The sequence below is a fragment of the Myxocyprinus asiaticus genome, chromosome 33 (genome assembly GCF_019703515.2).
Source record: "Myxocyprinus asiaticus isolate MX2 ecotype Aquarium Trade chromosome 33, UBuf_Myxa_2, whole genome shotgun sequence".
NCBI classification, from domain to species: domain Eukaryota; kingdom Metazoa; phylum Chordata; class Actinopteri; order Cypriniformes; family Catostomidae; genus Myxocyprinus; species Myxocyprinus asiaticus.
The window spans coordinates 30167886-30192024 of NC_059376.1; the positions used below are offsets into that span (position 1 = coordinate 30167886).

At 42.3% G+C, this 24139-nt stretch overlaps 1 protein-coding gene across 3 annotated transcripts in view; it reads left to right on the top strand.

Moving 5' to 3' along the window:
• The window catches only part of LOC127424228 (unconventional myosin-If-like), a 39635-nt gene that overhangs the window by 12430 nt on the left and 3066 nt on the right, over positions 1–24139 (top strand). For all 3 annotated transcript variants that reach the window (XM_051669216.1, XM_051669219.1, XM_051669220.1), the window contains 19 exons: positions 721–855; positions 1390–1522; positions 1926–2122; positions 2209–2289; positions 2905–2991; positions 3107–3193; positions 3318–3485; positions 9761–9846; positions 10755–10836; positions 10957–11063; positions 11198–11296; positions 11520–11664; positions 12787–12901; positions 13270–13439; positions 13596–13741; positions 16598–16744; positions 16937–17085; positions 17188–17247; positions 19735–19948. In XM_051669216.1, coding sequence (XP_051525176.1) covers positions 721–855; positions 1390–1522; positions 1926–2122; positions 2209–2289; positions 2905–2991; positions 3107–3193; positions 3318–3485; positions 9761–9846; positions 10755–10836; positions 10957–11063; positions 11198–11296; positions 11520–11664; positions 12787–12901; positions 13270–13439; positions 13596–13741; positions 16598–16744; positions 16937–17085; positions 17188–17247; positions 19735–19948 — 2408 coding nt within the window. The remainder of the gene's footprint in view (positions 1–720; positions 856–1389; positions 1523–1925; positions 2123–2208; positions 2290–2904; positions 2992–3106; positions 3194–3317; positions 3486–9760; positions 9847–10754; positions 10837–10956; positions 11064–11197; positions 11297–11519; positions 11665–12786; positions 12902–13269; positions 13440–13595; positions 13742–16597; positions 16745–16936; positions 17086–17187; positions 17248–19734; positions 19949–24139) is intronic.

A 24139-nucleotide genomic window follows, 5' to 3' on the forward strand; every position in this document is an offset into this window, starting at 1 on the left:
CACAAAGTATAGTCAGGATATTACTAATGTAAAAACATCACCATCACTCTTTGAAAAAAGTAATTTATGATTAAATCTAAACAGGCCCCATTTCCAGCAGCCATCACTCCAACACCTTATCCTTGAGTAATCATGCTAAATTGCTAATTTGGTACTAGAAAATCACTTGCCATTATATCAAACACTGCTGAAAGCTATTTGGTTTGTTAAATGAAGCATAACATTGTCTTTGTGTTTGTTTTTGAGTTGCCACAGTATGCAATTGACTGGCATGTCTTAAGGTCAATATTGGGTCACAAATGTCACCTGAGTATCTGGACAAACTGACAGCTAGAATGCCAAGGATCTGCAAAGATGTCATTGCTTCACGTGGAGGATTTTTTTTTTTTTTTTAATGAGAACTCTTTGAAGTAGTTTAAGAAGTTCTGAACATTTATTTCAAATTGTAATAGTAATTTTTCAAGTAATTAATGTCCTGACTATACATTGTGATCAGTTGAATGCCACTTTGGTGAATAAAAGTACCAATTTCTTTCCATAAGAGCAAAATCTGTACATTATTCCAAACTTTTGGCCACCAGTGTATATAGAGTCACGTTTTCACTATGAGACCAGGTTGCTCATTTAGACTGAACAAATTACTGATGATACTGTTGGGGTTCATGAATAGATAATGAAGGAATTGTCACTCTTTTTTTTTTTTTTTCTTTTTTTTCTTAGCTAATAGAGGGAGGCTCATCTCAGCAGAAAGAAGAGTTGGGAGTTATAACCCCAGATTACTACTACTACCTGAACCAGTCTGGCATTTACAAGGTGGATGGAACTAATGACAGCAAGGACTTCCAGGAAACTATGGTACATATTAATGAGTGTTTTTGTGTGTGTGTGTGTGTGTGTGTGTGTGTTCTATGGTAATGCCAAATTATGTGTTTTGGTACAGGCCGCATGGTAACTGATCTTTCTATACCTCCTATACCTGTACACCTAAATCACCTTTTCTTTCTGGTCTGGTCTGGTCTGGTCTTGTCTCTGAACCAAACCTATCCAAATAATTCTGAACAGTTTGGATGTGGCAGCTGCTGTCTTGCCCTGATTCAGTCAGACCTCTGTTCTGATCTGATCTCCAAATCAAACCAAACTATACTGAACTGAATAACTGAGAACAGTCTAGATTTGCCAGATTCTGACTCATTCAGACCTCAGGTCTGGTGTGGTGTGGTCTGGTCTGACCTTGTTTCCGAACCAAACCAAACTGATCCAGATAATTCAGAATAGTTTGAATGTGGTTGCTGTCATCTTGCACTCACTCATTCAGTTTGTCAGTTTCTGCCACTCAGACAGCTCCATGACCTTCGTGTTGATGATTAGTATTGATGGATTTGTCCACAGGAAGCCATGCGGGTGATCGGCATACCAGAGATGTGTCAGAGGCAGGTGCTGCAGATTGTAGCAGGCATCTTACACCTGGGCAACATTAGTTTCATTGAGGCGGGAAACTACTGTCAGGTGGAAAGCACAGACTGTAAGTCATATGCACACATTGTAAATGTTGCCCTGTTTAGCTGTTCTGAAATCAGTTGAAAAAAAAAATTAACTAATTGTTAATAGCCCAGAAATCAACCAAAAATCATGTAATGCACACCTTAAAATCAATATATTTTCTTAGGTTATTGGTTCTTTGTAGTTTGTCTCCACATATTGATTCAGAATCAGCCCGAAGAGACAATTACTAACTCGATGGGAAGAGTATGGTTTTCCATGATTGGTCTCCATAATTCACCATTTTGCCCCCACCAACACACACAAACATAGTTCATCGTAAACACATCATATACTGCAAAATAATGGTGACTGATTGTTTCTGTCATTGGAGATGTGTTCTATTACACTCATTATTGATGTCCTCTGTCCTGCTTTCTTCCCAGTATTAGCATTTCCTGCATACCTGCTGGGCATCGATCAGAGACGTCTACAGGAGAAACTCACCAGCAGGAAAATGGATTCCAAATGGGGTGGCAAGTCTGAATCTATCAACGTGACTCTGAACAGGGAACAAGCATGCTACACGCGAGATGCTCTCACCAAAGCTCTCTACACTCGCCTTTTTGACTACCTTGTGGAGGTTAGGGAACATTACACAAATACAAACACACAGCAGTAATCTTCAGTAGTAAAAGTTATTTAATTTGTTTTCCCTGTCATGAATAGGCAATTAACAAAGCCATGCAGAAACCTGTTGTAGAGCTCAGCATCGGAGTTCTGGATATTTATGGATTTGAGATTTTCCAGGTACATTTTTACCCCTGGTTTTGTTAATTCATTGTTTGCTTTCATAGTTTTTTTAATCCAATGAGAATTCGAACCTTCCAGTCAACAGTCATGCAGTATGAAATTGTTACTGATTATAAATAATTATTACACAGCTCTCTGAAATACTTGATTCTGATATTCAAGCTGATATGCAGCATTCTGTAGTAATATTGTTGTATAATGACCGCTAAACTGTATAGGTGACCATGGTGACAATTTTCCTACATAGCTGTGCTAGTTTTCTTGTTTTAATTTGCACCCATTTTTTTTTCTCAGGTAATAAAATAATTTAAGCTCAATATTCATGTACATTGATGTATTTATGTGGAAAGTTGCCTTATAATAAGCAATAAGCAACTGTAATAAGCAGCATAACATACATTGAGCTGGTCATTATCACAAATAAACCCTGACAGAGTGATCAGGACCCAGACGTGATCTGTGTGAATTATAATTATTGTACAAATTTTTTCATTGAAAGTTTGTATCGTGTGTAAAAGTCCTTCAATCACATTATATGAATACATTTTTGTGTATTTTTATTATTAATTATTATGTTATTTTACCAATCTCTCTCTCTCTTATTATTTTCAGAGAAATGGTTTTGAGCAGTTCTGCATCAACTTTGTGAATGAAAAGTTGCAGCAGATATTTATTGAGCTGACACTGAAAGCCGAACAGGTATACAAATATCATCACAAGAACCTTCTATTTGTGTGTGCATGAGTCCAGCCAGAGTTTGTGTTTGTAATGTAAAGTCTTAGTAAATCCTCCCATTATTCTTTACCTCTCACAGGAAGAGTATGTACAGGAAGGCATCAAATGGACACCCATAGAATACTTTAACAACAAAGTTGTGTGTGACTTAATAGAAAATAAACTGGTAAGCTTGCAGAGAGGCTTTGCAAACCTTTATATTAAAAGTCTTCCTCAATATTTTGCAGTAGAATACATTTATTATTCTCTTATGAAATCAGCTCTGTTATTAAGTTCTCTCTCGAATCCAGAATCCCCCAGGCATCATGAGTGTTCTGGATGATGTCTGTGCCACAATGCATGCCACGGGTGAAGGTGCTGATTTGACCTTGCTTCAGAAACTACAAGCTGCTGTGGGGACACATGATCACTTCAACAACTGGAACTCTGGTTTCGTCATTCACCATTATGCTGGCAAGGTGTGTATCAAGACTCATGCTGGCAAAAATTAACATGACTTTTTAACATGTTTGTAAAGGAGTAATTGCGCACTGATTACTGCATTTTTTTTTTTTTAGAGCGACAGTGCCTTCCCAGTATTTTTTGCGTTAAATTTTTCCGTAGGGATTTCATAAAATCATTAAAGAGGTCTATGCCATGAACCAAACCACCCAGCTCTGAGGTGAATCACAACATTACCAACTTTATTTGAAGCAAAAAAGCATTTGAAAATCAGACAAAGTACAAGACTGTGTACTTACCGTCTTTTATGAAGGAATAAACTATTATCTCACGAGGCGTTGCGAATGACGGAATTGAAAAAAAAAATATAGAATATAAAACTATTGATTTAAAGTTGTTATGGGAGTGGGTGGTTGTTGCAGAGCTTGTTTGGCGTGCTTTGTTGGCCGTGATTCTGATTAGTGCATTGTTGCCATTTGGGATCATGGGTAGGGTAGTTCTTCACCAGAAATTCTGCTATTTAAGACAATTTCTTATGAGGATGAAATATCGAGGACTGCTACTGTAGCTTCAGCATAACCAACCTCGGAGCTAATGGTTGGTCTGTCTTGAAAGGTTAAGTAATCATTAAAAATCTATTCCACTGTGGAGATAATGAACAGTATTTTTACTTCCTAGACCACACTGTTGTACTCTATAGCTTGTGCAATTTGCATTATTCAGTGCTAAACTTTTCAAACACTGGTATGCTACATTGTCACATGACCTCATTGTCACATTTAATTTAGCAAGTGGCATCCAGCAGCTCTGAAATAAGTGGCTATTTCAAATTTTAACTCAGTTACTCAGTGTTAAAATGTCTTAACATTTGGCAGTCAGATCAAATTAAGTAGGAGATTGTAATGAACTGGCCATGGAGACAGTGTTAGGATCCATGCGCAGGAAGTTTATTAAAGAACACAAGCAAACAATCCAAATCAGCAGGCAGATAGATGTAGGCGTTAAGCAGGTGGTTAAATCCAATATACCAAACAGACAGTCCAACAAGGCAAACAAAACAAAGGCTTATCCAAAAAGCAGTAATTCCAGAAAAACAGGCAATGGTCATAACATGAGAACGATCAGCAATAGCGATGGAAAAAATGCTTGGTAAGGCAGGGTAAACTGGCAATGCTTCAATGAACAATGGAGATGAATGGCTATTTATACATGAGGTAAACAGGAAATGAGCAGAGAAGAAATGGGTGATGATCAGTATTTGGTAGAGGGCTCCCTCTTGGAAGGATGGGTAACAGCCTGTTACAGAACCCTCCCCTCTACGAACAACTCCTGATGTTCTTCTGCTGGGACGTCCCCTTGGTCGTGGTGCTGGACGATTAGGATGAACTTGGTGAAATTCTTGGATCGGGTCCAATATGTCCTTGGCGGCTACCCACAATCTCTCCTCTGGTCCATAGCCTTCCCAGTCCACCAAGTATTGCATCTTGCTCCCTCGTCACCTTGAGTCCATGATCTCTCGGACCATATAAGATGGTGCTCCATCTACCTCCAAATGGAGGCGGGGGCTTGGAATCAGTGTTTCCTGAGCCAGACGCCGGGTGGACGGGTTTAAGCAAGGACACATGGAAGGAAGGAGAGATGCTGTAGTTAGCAGGAAGCTCCAAACGGAGTAACTGGGTTTACTTGACGTAAAATTCTGAAAGGAGCCACATACCTTGGACTGAGCTTCCTGCAGGGTAGCCGCAGCTTGAGATCCCTTGTGGACAACCAGACCCTCTGTCCCAGCTGATAGTTGGGACGGGGGCGCCTCCCTGAAATCATTGTACTCGGACCGCTCGCTGTATCTGGACAAGTGCGCTGTCCCACCCACTCTCGTGTCGCCTAATCCAGTCATCCACTGCTGGCACCATAGAAGGTTCTCCTGACCAAGGGAACATCGGGGGTTGGTATCCTACATTTACATTTATGCATTTGGCTGACGCTTTTATCCAAAGCGACTTACAGTGCCCTGATTACAGGGACAATCCCCCTGGAGCAACCTGGAGTTAAGTGCCTTGCTCAAGGACATAATGGTGGTGGCTGTGGGGATTGAACCAACAACCTACTGCTTACCAGTTCAGTGCTTTAGTCCACTACACCACCACCAGCACTCCATCCTAGCGCGCATTGGAAGGGGGTTAGTCCCGTAGTGGTATGAGTGAGGGAATTCTGCACGTATTCAGCCCAGGGCAAGAAGTCGTTCCACTTCTCTTGTTCATGGCTACAGTAGCTCCGAAGATATCTACTATTCTCCTGGTTTAAACGTTCCACTTGTCCATTGGCTTGAGGGTGATGGCCTGAGGTTGATGTCCAGTTGCTTGCAGAACGCTTGCCAAACTCAGGACGTGAACCGTGGACCTCGATCAGACACGATGTCCTCTGGTAATCCGTAGACTCGGAATACTTGGAACAAAGAATTAACAATTTCCATGGCAGTGGGTAAACCCTTGAGAGGGATAAGCCTACATGATTTTGAAAATAGATCAATTATTACCAGAATCGTGGTGTACCCATTGGAGTTTGGCAGGTCAGTGACATATCAATGGACTGGTGGGACAATGCTCTTTGAGGTATTGGTTGGAGCAATCCCATAGGCAGTTCTCTGGGGGTCTTGGATTGGGCACACACCTGACAAGACTTCACTTAGTTAGTAACATCATGAATCAAAGATGGCCACCAGAAGGAATTACGTACCAGGGTAATAGTTCTTTGGATGCCAGGGTGTCCTGTGCTCAAAGAAGTGTGGACCCATTGGATAGTTCTGATGCAGAGCTTGTGGTACAAAGTGCTTGGTTGGGGGGTAGTTAGGTGGTGTCGGTTCATGCTGTTGTGCTCATATTTCCTCCATGATATCCCAACTAATCGGTGCAATGACAGATGGTGGCAGGATGGATCCAGGATGAGGTTGGATGTGGGGTGGATCATGTCTGCGTGAAAGAGCATCAGTCTTGCTGTTCTTGCTGCCAGGGCTGTAAGTGACTGCAAAATTGAACCAGGTGAAAAACAATGAACCCACGTCAAGCCCAATGGTCAATCTCTTGGCTGCCTTTATATATTCAAGATTCTTGTGATCAGTAATAACTTGGAACAGGTGGACTGCCCCCTCTAACCAGTGACACCATTCTTCGAGTGCTGCCTTCATAGAAAGTAATTCCTTGTTCCCCACGTCAGTTACATTCTGCCGAGTTCAACTTTCTGGAGAAAAAGGCACAAGGGTAAAGCTTGCCTGGGGTTCCTTGATGTTGTGACAGGACCGTTCCAATCCCGCAATCTGAAGCATCTACCTCAATGACGAAGGGAAGATTGGGGTCAGGATGTTTCAGTATCGGAGCGGTCGTGAAGCTTGACTTGAGGGAGATGAAGGCCTGGTATGCAGCATCATTCCATGGCAACTTGTCGGGCTTCCCTTGAGCAATGACATGAGTGGTGCTGCAATGATACTGTAGTTCCTAATAAAACGGCGATAGAAGTTGGAAAAGCCCAGAAACCACTGTAATTCTTTGATTGTGGAAGGTCGAGGCCATTCAGTGACTGCTGTTACCTTAGAGACATCCATTTCTACACCTTGGTGGCTGATATTGTAACCTAGGAATGTGGTATGGAACTCACATTTTTCTGCCGTGACAAATAGTTGGTGTTCCTGGAGACGTGACAAGACCACATTGACCTGCTGTATATGTTGTTCCTTGTCGAGAGTAGATGAGGATGTCGTCAATGTAGGCCACCACACAATGATTCAGTAAGTCTCTGAATATCTCATTGATAAAAGACTGGAAAACCGAGGAGGTGTTAGCAAGTCCATACGGCATGACCAGATATTCATAGTGCCCCCTGGTGGTGATTAATTCCATTTTCCACTCATCTCCCTCTCAGATCCTGATGAGGTTATAAGCACTTCTTAGATCAAGATTGGTATAGATCTTTGCCTCACGGAGTTGTTCAAGGGCTGAGGGGATAAGTGGCAGTGGGTAACGGTATTTAATGGTGACAGAGTTCAGGCCTCGATAGTCGATACGGGGAGGTAGACCTCCATCCTTTTCTACGAAAAAGAAACCTGCAGCTGCTGGGGAGGTGGCAGATGTAACCAGTGGCAAGGGCTTCTTCAAATGTAATTCTCCATGACGAGGGTCTCGGGGCATGACAATGCATAGGCCTTGCTTCTCGGTGGAGCTGTATTGGACAGAAGTTCAATGGCTCAGTCCCATGGACGATGAGGAGGAAGTTGTGTAGCTTTGACCTTACTAAACACGTCATTGAACTCTGCATACTCCTTGGGTTTCATGGTCTCCTTTTGTGATTCAGGGCTCTCAATACTGGTGGTAAGGCATGGAAACAGTAACATGGAGACAATGTTCATGACAGAAACTTGACCATTGCGTGAGCTCACCTTGGTTACAGGATATCGATGGGTCATGGACGGCCAGCCAGAGATGACCCAGGATAAGAGCTTGCTTGGATGAGTTCATGACATAGTGAAATGTTCTCTACATGAAAGTCCAATCTTGATGGTTATAGGAACAGTCTGTTGGGTTATGCCAGTACCAGTTGGAGCATTGTCAACAGTGGTGATGTTAATCGTTGGGAAGCATTGAATGGTGGGTACGTTGAGTTCTTGTACGATCTCTTGATTTATGAGATTCACAGCAGCCCCTGAATCCACTAATGTTATAAAACATCTTACATGATCACCAATGGAGACCCCTACAGGTAACAGAATACTATGCAAGATGGGTGATACAATGTTCGTGGTACTCATGTGCTGCCTTGACTCAGGGGAACTTGATTTCATGTGTGGGCATGCAGCATTGAGATGACCTGGTAAACCACAATAATAGCAAAGCTTTTCATTGTGTCGACGTTGGCGTTCCTCCATAGAAACACGAGCGTAAGCAACTTGTATGGGTTCGGGTGATGCAGTGGATGCCTGGGCCTGTACGGAGACTGTAGAATTAGAGGCGGAGTGAAACTGAGGCTGTGGAACGTTTTGAAGCAGGTTATCCATCTTGATAGCCATGGTTATGAATTCAGAAAGAGTAGTACCCTCACCCTTGCAGGTCAGTTCCGTCCTGAGTTTTAGGTTAGGTCCTTTGCGTATAAGTTTTCAGAGCAACATCATTCCACCCACTCTGAGCCGCTAGTGTCTTGAACAGAACTGCATAATCCGCTGCTAATGGATGACCCTGACGTAGATGAAGCAGCTGAAAAAGAGATATTTTGGCCACCCGCTGGATACTCGAAGACTTTGTGGATTTGTTGAACGAAGTAATCAAATGAGGCCTGGATTTAACAGCGGCGGCCTAATCGAGTGCTGTACCGGTAAGCAGCGACATCATAAAAGCACGTTTCTTGGCATCTTGATTAAATGATTCAGGTTGATTAGAGAAATATACTTTGCACTGTCGTAAAAAAACCCGCCATTTTTCAGCAGAACCATCAAACTTATCAGGGAGAGCAAAGCTTACCGGTTTAGCATGGGGAGCTGGCAGTGAGTGAATGTAGTGAGTCAAACATTTGTTGGCAACTCATAAGTTGTTCAGCTGGTCTCGGTAACCCCTTAAAACCTCGCACTGGTGTGCGAATGTGGCCTGGAGCTGTGAAACTTCTGCTGGATCCATGGTAGGCGAAGTATTCTGTAAAGAACTGGCCATAGAGATGGTGTTAGGATCCATGTGAAGGAAGTTTATTAAAGAACACAAACAAACAATCCAAATCGGCAGGCAGATTGACATAGTCATTAAGCAGGCGGTTAAATCCAATATACCAAACAGACAGTCCAACAAGGCAAACAAAACAAAGGGTTATTCAAAAAGCAGTAATTCCAGAAAAAAAAAAAGGCAATGGTCATAACAAGAGAACGATCAGCAATAGCAATGGAAAACCGCAGGGTAAACTGGCAATACTTCACAATGAACAATGGAGATGAATGGCTTTATATATATATATGAGGTAAGCAGGAAATGAGCAGAGAAGAAATGGGTGATGATCAGTATTCAGGAGAGGGCTCCCTCTGGTGGTTGGTAGGATGGGTAACAGCCTCGGATGTTACAGAGATGTTAAAAACTGAACTTAAAACTGATTTCTTTTTTCTTTTTTTTTCTTTTTTTTTTTTTACAGTTAACTTGATACACAGGAAATTAAAAGTAAACATATTATATACTGCAGTATGCATAGTATGGTAGTATGGTATGCCGAATATAGCCAAGGTATCAGGTATCAGTCTGGATGGACTTACATCTTTGCTTCTCTGAATCAGGTGTCATATGATATCAGCGGCTTCTGTGAGAGAAACAGAGATGTGCTTTTCCCTGATCTAATAGAACTAATGCAAAGCAGTGAATAGTAAGTGTAATTTCTCTTTTTGTATCTCTTATTTTAAAGGGATTGTTCACCCAAAAATAAAAATTCTCTCATCATTTATGCACCCTCATGCCATCCCAGATGTGTGTGACTTTTTTTCTTCAGCAGAACACAAACAAAGATTTTTAGAAGAATATCTCTGTATAGTGAATTGTAAGAGTAACATAAGAGTAATCCATATGACTCCAGTAGTTAAATCAATATCTTCAGAAGCAATATAATAGGTGTGGGTGAGAAACAGATCAAACTTTGTCTTTTTTTTTTTTTTACTCTAAATCTCTACTTTCACTTTTACATCTGAAAGTGACATGTGGTGCCTATTTAGTTTCACTTTCACATCTGAAAGTAAAAATTAAAGTGGAGATTCAGACTAAAAGAGGACTTAAATATTGTTCTGTTTCTCATCCACACCTATTATATTGCTTCTAAAGGTATGGATTTAAGCATTGGAGTCTTTTATGTTTCCTTTATGTGATTTTTGGAGCTACAAAGGTCTGATCACCATTCACTTGCATTGTATAGACCTACAGAACTGAGATATTCTTCTAAAAATCTTTGTTTGCATTCTGCTGAAGAAATAAAGTCATACACATCTGGGATGGCAAGAGGGTGAGAAAATGAAGACAGAATTTTCATTTCTGAGTGAACTAACACTTTAAGCCTGATTATTTTCCACACTGATAGGTTGTTACTAGGTTTGGCAAAGGTTTGAGAAGTTTGTTATAGAACACAAATGCAAAGAGCAACAAAACAAAGACAGGTGAACATATTTAGTTTTTCCTGAAATAAGATGAACTGTTCACCTCATGGAAAGTAACATATTTCATTGCCCTTAACCTAAATCACCATTGTCCAAACATTCAAAAATATTTATCTCTCTGGCACTGCAGTGACTTCATCCGAAGTCTCTTCCCAGAAAACCTCAACACGGATAAGAAAAGTAGACCAACCACAGCTAGCTCAAAGATCAAAGTAAGACCAAATGTCCTTAATAAACTCTAAATACTCCTGATGGTCAGCATCAAAGTCACAGTTGCTTTCTTTGAAGTCCAATTAAAGATATAATGGAATCACTGACTGTCTGGTCCACAGAAGCAAGCCAACGAACTGGTTAGTACACTGATGAAGTGCACACCACACTATATCCGCTGCATCAAACCCAACGAGACCAAAAGACCCAAAGATTGGGAGGAGAGCAGGTGAGTTGTTCACCTGTGACTTACCTGAAAGTTATGTTTGCAGACTCCAGACATTCTGCAAAGACAATTTTAACAAACTCATAAAATATGCTATCAGTACATTTAACTCTCACTTTGATGGTTGTGTCCCCCAGAATGAAACATCAAGTGGAATATCTGGGCTTGAGGGAGAATATTAGGGTACGACGTGCTGGCTTTGCTTATCGTAGAATCTTTCAGAAGTTTTTACAGAGGTGAGAAAAGAGGAAAGCATACGTTTGGTCATAAAGTATCTACAAAAAATAAATTAGTCTCAAGTGTTTAATCAGAGTTGATATCTCAGGAGTGTTAATCTCAGTGGAGATACGTATCCCAGGTGTGACATCTCACTTGTTCGAATTTTAGAGGTGATTTCTCAGGTGATCTAATCTCAGGCCAGGTATCTTAGGTAACTTAATCGCAGGTGTGTTGTGCTAGGTATGCCATCCTGACACCAGAGACATGGCCAAATTGGCGGGGTGCGGAACAGCAGGGCGTTTTGCACCTTTTGCGTTCTGTAAACATGGACACAGATCAGTACCAAATGGGCCGCACCAAAGTCTTCATCAAGAATCCAGAGTCGGTGAGGTTCAGAAATCTTTTAAAATCTCAGAACAAAACCCCTCAAATTCATGAGAATTTCATGAGGACACCTATTTTGGCCGCTCTGACAGAACTGATAACAGTATATACAGTACAGTATGTTGTAAATAAATTAAAGGAATAGTTCATCCAAATTATATCATTATTTACACACCCTTAAAGGAATATTCCGGGTTCAATACAAGTTAAGCTCATTTGACAGCTTTTGTGGCATAATGTTGATTGCCACAAAAATTTATTGTCAGTCCTTTTCTTTAAAAAATAAAAAATCGAGGTTACAGTGAGGCACTTACAATGGAAGTGACTAGGGGCCAATTTTTGGAGGGTTTAAAAGCAGAAATATGAAGCTTATAATTTTACAAAAGAACTTACATGAATTCTGTTAAAACACATATATTATTTGAGCTGTAAATTTGTTTAAATCGTCATTTTTACAGTCGTTTTAGGGTGTGTTGACATTACATCGTCATGGCAACAAAGTTGTGAAATTGGCTTAAACTTAACATTCAGTGATTTTATCACACTAAAATCATGTTAACACATATATTATTTACATATTGTGGCAATATTTTTGAAACAGTGAGTATTTTAACGTTTGCGGATTATCCCCATTCACTTCCATTGTAAGTGCCTCACTGGAACCAAGATTTTTGCTTTTTTTAAAGAAAAGGTGAGACACCTTTTTTTATGGTAATCAGTATTATGCCACAAATACTGTCAACAGAGCTTAACTTGTACTGACCCTGGAATATTACTTTAAGTCATTCCAAACCCATATGAGTTTCTTCTTTTCTTTGTGGAACACAAAAGTTGTTGAAAGGCATAATGTTAGTCTTAGTCACCAGTGACTTTCAATGCATATTTTTTCCATACAATGAAAGTGAATGGTGACTAAGGATGGTGATAGAGGCAACCAGTCCCTAACATCTCCCTTTGTGTTCTACGAAAGAAAGAGAGACTTACGGGTTTGGAACAACGTGTTGGTGAGTAAAGGATGAAAGAATTTTAATTTGAACTCTACTTTTAAATAAGTTCCTCAAATCTTGACTTTTCTTTAAACAACAAAGCCTCTCATTTCAACTCCCGTTTCTTCAAACTGTAGTTATTTTTGCTGGAGGAAATGAGAGAGAGGAAGTTTGACACATTTGCCAGAACCATTCAGAAGGCATGGAGGAAATACACTGCTAAGAAGAAATATGAACAGATGCGAGAGGAGGGTGGGTGTATTGAAATATTAATAATAGTTTATAACATGATATTTTTTAACTTGGACGTACAGTGACATACTTACACCACAGAAACACAACATTACATAGGACTACACAAAAAGTACATAAACGTACCATGGCATTAGCATATTTTATGGAAATTTACCAATGGTATTATTTAGTACCAATAAAGTACCATGTAAATACAACAGTAAAAAATAGTCCTGCTCACTGTCATACAGTCAAAGACATCCGTCTAATGCATGTTAACAAAGAAAAACTATTTATAAACAGCACAGACGTACACAAAAACGCTTTTGGTGTGAACGGCCCCTTATTCTGTCTCTTTTTTCTCTGTCTGCCTTTCTCATATTCAGCCTCTGATATACTGTATAACTCTAAAGAGCGTCGTAGAAATAGCATAAACAGGAACTTTGTTGGAGATTATCTGGGCATGGAAGAGAGGCCTGAACTCCGGCAGTTCCTGGCCAAGAGGGAGCGGGTTGACTTTGCAGACTCTGTCAACAAGTTTGACCGCAGATTTAAGGTAAGGAATTTATAAGCAAGAATCAGACTGAAAGGAAGTCAGACAAAGCATGACAAGGTCTGTGCTGTGATACAATCAGCATGGTTCTACTAAAATGCATTCAATTGTTACACAAACTATTGTCATGCCTAAACACTCTATATTTGTCTTCTTTAGACAATAAAGAGGGATATAATACTGACACCAAAGTCCATTTACCTTATCGGTCGGGAGAAGGTAAAGAAGGGACCAGAGAAGGGACAGATAAAGGAAGTTCTGAAAAGAAAGCTGGACATCAGCAATGTTCGTTCAGTCTCTTTGAGGCGAGTAGCTGCCTTATACTGTATATTGTAACAAATATAAACTGCATCTGTGCCGGCAACACATGAACCCTATATCTATGTTTGTTTTAGAAACACACATGTTTGGTTGTGATCACAAGCAAAAAAAGAGGTGTCTTTTTCTAAGAATATAACAGCATTGCTGTTTGAAGGCTTTTGTTGAAATTTTACAACAAATACCCTGCCATTTGCAACAATTACAGATTATATATTCTAAATGAGGAACAGCTATGAAGATTATTTGTTAATAGGGAGTTATTCTGCTCTAAAAGGCTTTTCTGTTAATGTTTTCCTTCATATGGGTAGTTGACGTAAGATACTATTGGGAAGTTGACATGTTCTGTTGTGTGGTATGCTGTACACCATCTTAAACTATTTTACACTGCATTTCGCCAATTCTTTTATAATTTTATCCAGTATGCATGCAGTTTTGATGACCTCATTTGTATTTTTTATATATTTATACTTTTACAAATGTATTTCTTACACCACAAAACCATTTAAAATGACAGCAAAAATGTGATTAAAATGATGAAAGCTTAAAATATACACTTTCTCATATATATTTATATAAATTTAAACCTAAAATCTTAATTAAAAAAATGACCCATATGCCACAAGGTATTCCGGATTTAGCTACAATCAGCTATTGAGCTATTTTGAAAATCATATTCTTAATCATTGCAGTATTTAGATGAAAATCTGCACTTTGGGTCTGAGCAAATGTGGTGAGCTGTTTACACATGATGGTGCTTATGTGCAGATTCATTACCATGCAGCTCAGACAAGCTTGCAGACCACCACTGCTGCCATAGCAGAAACGCTTATGCAGAAGTTTTGCAGGGTCAAACTGTTTGCAAACTTGAGATATGAAATTAACAAACAGGAAATGAGTTCATATATATTGTGGCTCCTATTTTCTGCCTTATATATCAGGTGATATTTGTAGTTGCTGTGTATATGTGTCTGCATGTGCGTGTGTGAGAGAGAGAGAGAGACAGAGCGGGGGTCTTTGAACAAGAAAAGGATGGTGACTGTCTGTTCCTCTAGTTAATGATTTATGATGATATATCAAAGACATGCAAAGATCATGTGTAAATCAGTTACAAAGATAACCTCTTCTTTTCATGAATAATACATTGACTTCTGTTCTTTGAGTTATCTCATCAGCTATGCCCTCTCCTCTGCTCTTCTCTCCTCCTGATCTGCCCAAAACTTTGGTGACTATTGTTCCACAATGTTTATGCTACACTCAATAACTCTTTGGCTAACTTGATTCAATCATGATCAGTGGTACCAAGTGTTTAAAATGAGTTTTCTTAAACAAATAAATAAAAACTACCATGTATGCTCAACATAAATACTTAAATTGGAGGGAACCTAATGAAATTTAGTAAACCCAACTAAATTAGACATGTTAAATTAACTCAAATGAATCTCTTTCCATGATTAACTAGCAAGTACAGTGAATGCCAGCATGCTAAATGCATGCTAATGTGAAACACTATGCTATGATTAGCTTAGCAATTGCTCAGTTAGTAACAGGCCAGTCACACTTCGCGCTCTATTCATTCTCATTCAAACGCATCCGAACGCGGGAGGCCGTAAACGCAAGCTCATGCGAAGGAATTTCGTACAGCGCTGCATTCCAAAGTTCAAGCTTGGTGAACTCTGAACTGTGAATTTGTATGACGAGAAGACATGTGACCAATAGAAGATTGAAACGTCACACGTCAATACAAAGAATACACATTTTAAAGCTGCATTTTAAAATGTTTTATTGCTGCAGGAAAGTGAATAGACAGTATATTTTAGCATTTTAATATTATATTATTTGTTATTTGTAATGTATTATTTACTTACACCAGAAGCCCTCCCTCGTGACATCATGTCCTGGTTCTTAGCGTTGTACAAAAAACATTTGCGTGCTCAAAGCCTAATGTGACCACCCCTTGAGGCAATATAAAGCGTTCTCAACATGTACATGTCCTCAGGCTAAACTCAAGCTCCACTCTACACCATGATGGTAATCCACAAATCTCCAAAATATCGGAAAATCTTCTATATCTCAACACGACAAAATATGAAACACTACAAGTCTTCTCCTTTATATTCATCTTGCACAAGGACACATTGTATAATTTTAACATTTTCGCTATCGAGTGCCATAGAAAGCATGCTGGGAATTAGAAAACCCCTTTCCAGTTCCAGTTAAAACCAAACGAATTTTTTTTAATGCTGTCCCAACACAAATAGATTAAGTAAAGTTTGAAAGCACTGAAACAGCTCACTTAATTTAAGCTCACTTGGTTACATGCATTTTTTGAGCAATATGAACAAGGATTCAGTAAAACTGATAATGGTTAAAGCTGTAAGTCATTCTTTGAGTGTAAGGACATGAGTGATATTTAAAATGGTGCAGCTTATTTAGGAGTGAAGTGATATTACTTTTTTCTGCAATCGACGATTTTTGTCCGGCAGATAATAAAACAGGCCAAAAATCCTATAGATAAATTGACAGAGGCCCAGTGAGGCACTTTTATTGTAAAGCTGCGTTTGGAAAAATATGCATTGTGAAATGGTCTAAACAAATCAATTGAACTGAACTGAACTGAATATCTAGGGACCAGAACATCATATAGACTTCAGAATGGCCTCTATTGACTTAAGTCAGTAAGAAAACACCCAGCACCTAGCAATAGCTAAGTGAATACTAGGAAAGTTCATTGTTAGACCAATTCCAAAATTGTGGCAGTAAATTTTGCACGGTCAAGCATCACTCACTTTTTATTTTTTATTCAAATTTAAATTATCTAGTTTTTCTTTATTACCATACAGCACAAGACAAGATGACTTCCTCATCCTACATGAGAATGAGTATGACAGTCTGCTGGAGTCCACTTTTAAGACAGAGTTCCTCAGTCTGCTGTGCAAGCGCTATGAAGAGCAGACCAGAAACAAACTTTTGCTGTGCTTCAGCGACAGGTGCAGATTACTCTTTTAATCTCTCATCCCTAACATTACACTCATTCCAGTGCAGTTCCACCATATAGAACATTGCAGTAAATTGAGAGTTTTTGTGGTTTGATTTTTAAAATTGGAATCATGGAATCAATGATCAAACAAATCTCATTATAAATCTAGTAGATTACAGATTAGTGGTAACGTTTTGTGCAGGCTGGAGTTCCATGTGAAGAAGGAGGGCTGGGGAGGGGGCGGCACCCGCGTGGTGGTATTCCAGAGGGGGCAGGCTGATGTAGCTCTGATCAAACCAGGAGGAAAAACACTTTCTGTCTCAATAGGAGATGGACTTCCAAAGACATCCAGTAAGTAACTGCTGGGGTGGGGGATGGATGTATAGTCAAAAACTGTACAAAAACTGTTCATTTAGTTGAATTACTGTATATTTTCTTGTTCACTTTCTCCAGAGCCAACCAGGAAGGGCATGCCACAGAGTCATGGAGGAAGAAGCCAGCCACGACACAGAGGTATAAAAGGGTTTCATTTATTAAGTAAACAATGTTTTAATTCCCCAATCATACGGCTACTGTGTCCTTGTTTCATATGTAAGTAAAACTTTACAGTCAGCCAGTGTCATGGCAGATTCCCCAAAACAGCCATCGAAGCACAGTCAAGTCAAAGATTTCTCGGCGGTGCAAAGTTCTGATTCCAAAAACAGATTTTTATTACAGAGTAACAAAGCCGAGGTGGTCCATGGAGCATCTGAAATTACACTTCAGAATCATGCATTTTTTATACAGTTTCTGTTCCCCCTTATCTCTTTGAGTGATGGCCTCTTCATCCAATAAAATCATCTTATGCCCCCCCTAGTTTTGTCATCACTGTCTCCCTTCTAGCTGGTCATCCTGACCCAACTTGCTTCAGTAGTGGCAAAAGCATGACTATTTCATTTCATATGCATAAGACACACAGTAATCACTTCATATGGTTACATATTTTATATTTACTAACAATCATTACTTTCTGCATTAATTTGATTAGTATATTAAATGATTTCCCTTATTACAGACGTTGGTTACACACATTCCTGCAAGATGGGAAATGTGTACACACCCACATACATTCGTTTCATCTCGTTTCTAGCACTAATTAATGCACATGTATCCTCTGCCTCTTTCAGGTAGGTACCAGACAGTGCTCTGTTCTAATTAAAACATTAGATCATCCCTTTAGTATCAATACACAAATTTTTTCTGGGTCATTCACAGAAAGGCTGTAATTCTCCATAGAAAAGTTAAGCTGCATTTTTCCATTGATTTGCACTTTGATTATTAAACCGAGTAAATGACAATGAGTACATTGATTACACATTGTCATTTTTAGATCATTGCATATTGCATACATATTAATTCAATTATTAACTGAATGATTAAATAAAATATTCCATACCAGTCAAAATAAAGCCTGACAGGGTTGTCAGGACCCCGAAATGCAAGGGAAGGGGTCTTAAATCACCCTGAAGGAGTTTATTTTGCGGGAACAATCACACTCGGTTTCGAACCGCAGAAAACGTGCCCAGTCTGAAAACCATCTTACTCTTTGCTTTTAATATATATATACACTACCGGTCAAAACTTTTGAAACACTTGACTGAAATGTTTCTCATGATATTAAAAATCTTTTGATCTGAAGGCATATGCTTAAATGTTTGAAATTATTTTTGTAGACAAAAATATAATTGTGCCACCATATTAATTTATTTCATTATAAAAGTAAAATGTAATAAAAATAAAAAATAAAATGTTTTTTAAATTGATGACTTGGACCAAATAATGAAGAAAAGCAGCCAATATGTGCCCAACATAGATGGGAACTCCTTCAGTACTGTTTAAAAATCATTCTGGGGTGATACCTCAAGAAGTTGGTTGAGAAAATGTCAAGAGTACATGTCTGCAAATTCTAGGCAAAGGGTGACTACTTTGAAGATGCTAAAATATAACACAGTTTTGATTTATTTTGGATTTTGTTTAGTCACAACATAATTCCCATAGTTCCATTTATGTTATTCCATAGTTTTGATGACTTTACTATTATTCAAAAATGTGAAAAAAAAAATTAAAAATTATAATAAAGAATGAGTGTTTCAAAAATGTTGATCAGTAGTGTGTGTGTATGTATATATATATATATATATATATTAACATTAACTAACAATGAATTTTAATATGGAATAAAGCAAGTAGCGAGTTGATTGACAGGTGATGTCTGTATCTAAAATGTGATTGGCTCTTTTACCTGCAAGGCGGGACTTTTTTTCTACATCCACTGACTGTTGGGTGCTAGAGCTTCTTGGTTGGGCGTTCCAATTTCTCACATTCATTTAAATAGAAGTGACTCATCTCTGCTAAATAGACTCTGGCCTCACATTCTATAGAACTACAATGCCCATCATGCACTACGTCTCCTCCCTGAAGTTTACACACTTTTACTCCTGATTTCTCACAATACAGGGAAAGTAGATGTGTACAAAAGCAACTCGTTACTTTATTTAAAAAGTAACTGATATTATGGTCTAAAATAAAAAATATTGCATTACTTTACTCATTACTTGAAAAAGTAATCTGATTACATTACACACATTACATGTATCGCATTACCCCCAACGCTATATATGTGTGTGTGTGTGTGTGTGTGTGTGTTATATATATATATATATATATATATATATATATATATATATATATATATATATATATATATATGTGTGTGTGTATACAGTATAAGAATTACATTTCCTACAAAATGGAATTAAGGTGTGAAGGGGTTGTGAGATTAAGTCAGTTTCGGTTTATTAGACTCATGAGCATCTTTGCCCAAATTCAAGTCTGCAATACTGTGATCAAAGGCAGGTGCCCCACTAGATAGCACAGACAGGTACACCCAGTGTAACCAGTATTATAAACACTGAGCCACCTGTGACTCTGTAAAATTATCTTTTTCTTTGTTTCTCACAGGGGCCCATCAGAATGGTGCTGTACAGTTTCCCCGGGCTATTGCTCATCAGCAGCAGAGAGAAGCTACATACTCCCTTCCTGTGAATCAGAACCTTCCACCCAGCAATGCTCTTCCTAAACTGGGATCCCAGAAGAATCAGCGAGGCTCCAGGCACGCCCAGAATCAATCCACGAACCTTGACTTCCTTAATGTACCTGATCAGGGCATGTCAGGGTAAGAGAGTTCCCCTTCTGTCACTCACTCAAAGTTGTGTCGATATAGTGACACTAGGGGTCACCCTTGGGAGCCCCAAACACCTCTAATCTTTGAGAAAAGGCCAATGAGAATTGGCGAGTGGAATTTGCATGCCACTCCCCCGGACATATGGGTATAAAAGGAGCTGGCTCGCAATCACTCATTCAGATTTTTTTCTTCGGAGCCGAGTGATTGTGTGTCAGCGAGCTGAATTCCACTGCCGGTCCATTCACCTCGAAAGAAGCGTATGCTGTTGGATATACGGTGCATTCCAGCGGCTTTCTCTCCTTCTGCACGCTTAGTGCAGACTTCGCCCCTGGGCGCTTCAACAGCGCTACTAAGAGAGTATATATCTCTGCAAAGAGTATATTTTCCTCTATTAAAACAGCACATTGATGTGAACGTCTTTTTAAAGATGCGTCTTTTTAAAGATGCCGTTCCGTCTATGTGTAATTCCTGGATGCGGTCGTTATCTCTCCGCCTTCGACAGCCACGGGCGCTGCCTCACGTGTCTGGGCCACACTCACACTGAGGCAGCGTTTGTGGATGGTTCGTGTTCTCGTTGCGAGAACATGACCATGGCAACATTGCGGTCACGGCTTTCCTTCCTCGGAGGGAAAGCCACTCTAGCCGCCCCCCACGCTGGGCCTTCTACCTACGGGTATGAGGCCGGCCCTGCTGGTGCCAGCCGGTCCGGCCTCGCTGGGTAAATCCCCGTGGACCTTCCTTCCCCAGCACGCTCATTTTCCCCCGTCAAGTTCCGAGGTGAGACCAGCTCGCCTCATGGCCAGCTTAACATCTCCTTCGGGGCTTGTGAGCAGGATGAGTCCTCGATCGCTGCATCGGAGAGCTCGCTGGCAATGTCGGATGCCGAGGACTTGACTGGGCTGCCACCTTCGGGTGTGCCCGCCCAGTCTGTGGAGGGCACCATTTTCTGCCCAAACCCAACTTCCCAGTTCGTCCGCTCTCACTACCCTCGATTGTGGGGCAGCCCACGGGTATGCGGAGATCCCTCAGGTGCATAAGGCGGTTGCGGTGCATCTCTGCCCGCAAAGCGCCGCCACCTGGGGGGATCGTCCGGCGCTCCCCTCCAGGGCCTGTAGGACTACGTCGTCTCTGGCGACTAAAGCCTACAGTGCCATGGGGCAGGCTGCCTCCGCCCTGCATGCCATGGCCCTCCTGCAAGTACACCAGGCCAAGGCACTGAAAGAGCTGCATGTGGGTAGTCCTGATCCTGATGTGATGCAGGAGCTGCGCTCAGCAACCGACCTCGCTCTCTGGGCAACGAAGGTCACAGCGTGAGCACTCGGGCAGGCGATGTCCACCTTGGTGGTCCAGGAGTGCCACCTGTGGCTGAATCTGGTCGAGATGAGGGACGCCGACAAGGCTCACTTTCTCCATGCTCCCATCTCCCAGATCGGCCTATTCGGCGACACCATCGAGGACTTCGCCCAGCAGTTCTTAGCGGTAAAGAAGCAGACTGAGGCGATACAGCACATCTTGCCCCGGTGTGGCTCAAGATCCTGTACCCCGTCTGCTCACCGAGGGCTTCCCCCTGCGGCGGTGAAAGCCCAGGCGGCTCTGCCACAGCCCGAGCCCAGTTCTCAGCCCCAGCGTAGAACCCCTCACAGGAAGCCGATGCCCCCCACCTCACGACTGGGTGCAAGGACCCGGAAGGCTCCTAAGCACCCCTGAGACAGATGACCCAGGGAGGGAGTTGTCCGCTGCTACCATGGAGCTGGTATCCAGACCACTCCGTCCCCGGTGGAGGGCTGGGAGGTAAATCTAAAAAAAATAGCCTCACTCCTTGGGTCACACGGTCGGTGTTTACAACCGCCGTTATCACGGCGACTGGACACTGAGCAACTGCGACTTGGACGTCGCGAATGTGGGCCCCCCGTCTTCGCGCGCCCGACCACACCACAATCACACCCACGGCCGGGCGGTTGTGACGAGTTATGAGGACGGTCAAAAAGTCCCTCCTCCCCTGTCGCCGACCCCCCCGACGCCAGGTACATGGAGCAAGGTAAGTGCTTTGAGGTCCCACTCAGCGCAGCCATGAGTTCAAGACGAAGCACGGCTCCTCGACGTGGCGTCCCCTGTTCCCCCCCGCCGCGAGGCCCCACCCACAGGTACATTAGATGCGATTGTCCCCTTCGTGCCCCTCGCCCGGAGCTTGGACGCATGGTTAGCGCTTTCCAACCCATCGCGGTGGCTGGCCAGGACCATCCGACTTGGCTACGCGATTCAGTTCGCCTGGTGCCCGCCGCGGTTCAGTGGCGTCCGCTTCACCTCGGTGCAGGGCGAGTACGCCGCCACCCTGCATGCAGAGATCGCGACCCTTATGCGCAAGGGCGCGATAGAGCCTGTCCCTCCAGCCAAGATGAGGAAAGGGTTCTTCAGCCCTTACTTATCGTGCCAAAGAAAGGCGGTGGGTTGTGGCCAATCTTGGACCTGCAAGACTCCTGTTCAAGATGCTGATGCAGAAGTACATTTTGGCGTGCGTCCGGCATCATGATTGGTTCACGGCGGTAGACCTGAAGGATGCATACTATTCACGTCTCGGTTTTACCTTGTCACTTCCTACGGTTTGCTTTCGACGGCCGGGCGTATCAGTACAAGGTCCTCGCCTTCGGCCTGTCCGTGTTCCCTTGTGTCTTCACGAAGGTCACAGAGGCAGCTCTTGCCCCATTAAGAGAAATGGGCATCCGCATACTTCACTACCTCGATGACTGGCTGATTCTAGCACACTCTTGAGAGTTGCTGTGCGCACACAGGGACCTGGTGCTCAGGCACCTCAGCCGTCTAGGGCTTCAGGTCAACTGGGAAAAGAGCAAGCTCTCCCTGGTTCAGAGCATCTCTTTTCTTGGCATGGAGTTAGACTCGATCTCGATGATAGCGTGCCTTACAAGCGAGCGCGTGCAGTCGGTGCTGAACTGCCTGAAGTCATTCAGGCAGAAGACAGCGGTTCCACTGAAACACTTTCAGAGGCTCCTGGGGCATATGGCATCCTCGGCGGCGGTCACGCCGCTTGGGTTGATGCATATGAGACTGCTTAAGCACTGGCTTCAGACTTGAGTCCCGAGATGGGTATGGCGCCATGGCACACATCATGTGGCTATTATGCCACTCTGCCACCACTTATTCAGCCCTTGGACAGACCTTGCATTTCTGTGGGCAGGAGTCCCCCTACAGCGAGTGTCCAGATGCATCGTGGTCTCCAAGTTGGGCTGGGGCGCCGTGTGCAATGGGCACGCAGCCGCTGTCTCCTGGACAGGACCATGGCTGTGTTGGCACATCAACTGCCTTGAGTTTCTGGCTGTACTGCTCACCCTGCGGAGGCTATTGCCATTGATCCGGGGCAAGCATATGTTGGTCCGGTCAGACAACACACGACAAGTTCACTGTGGGCCATTCATATCCCGGGCAGCCTCAACGCCACAGTGGACGTGCTGTAGTGGCAGGCGATGCTCAGCGGAGAGTGGAGACTCCACTCCCAGGTGGTCCAGCTGATTTGGAGTCGATTCAGCAAAGCACAGGTAGACCTGTTCGCTTCCCGGGAATCCTCCCACTGCCCGCTATGGTATTCCCTGACGGGAGCCCCCCTCGGGACAGATGCGCTGGCACACAGCTGGCCCCAGGGGCTGCGCAAATACGCGTTCCCCCCAGTAAGCCTACTTGCACAGACGCTGTGCAAGGTCAGGGAGGAATAGGAACAGATCACCCTCGTGGTGCCGTACTGGCCCACTCAGACTTGGTTCTCGGATCTCACACTCCTCACGACAGCCCCTCCCTGGCAGATTCCCCTGAGGAAGGACCTCCTCTCTCTGCTTTATGCCCTGAAGTGGCATTTGTTTGCGAGTTGGTGTTCTTCCCGAGGTGAAGACCCCCAGAGATGCGCAGTCGGGTCAGTGCTTTCCTTCTTGCAGGAGAGGTTGGAGGGGCGGCTGTCCCCCTCCACCCTGAAGATGTATATGGCCACCATAGCGGCACACCACAACGCAGTGGATAGTAAGTCCTTTGAGAAGCACGACCTGATCATCAGGTTCCTGAGAGGCACCCGGAGGCTGAATCCTCCTAGGCCACGCCTCTTTCCTTCATGGGATCTCTCCGTGGTCCTCCTGGGCCTTCGGAGAGCCCTGTTTGAGCTGCTAGAGTCAGTCGAGCTGA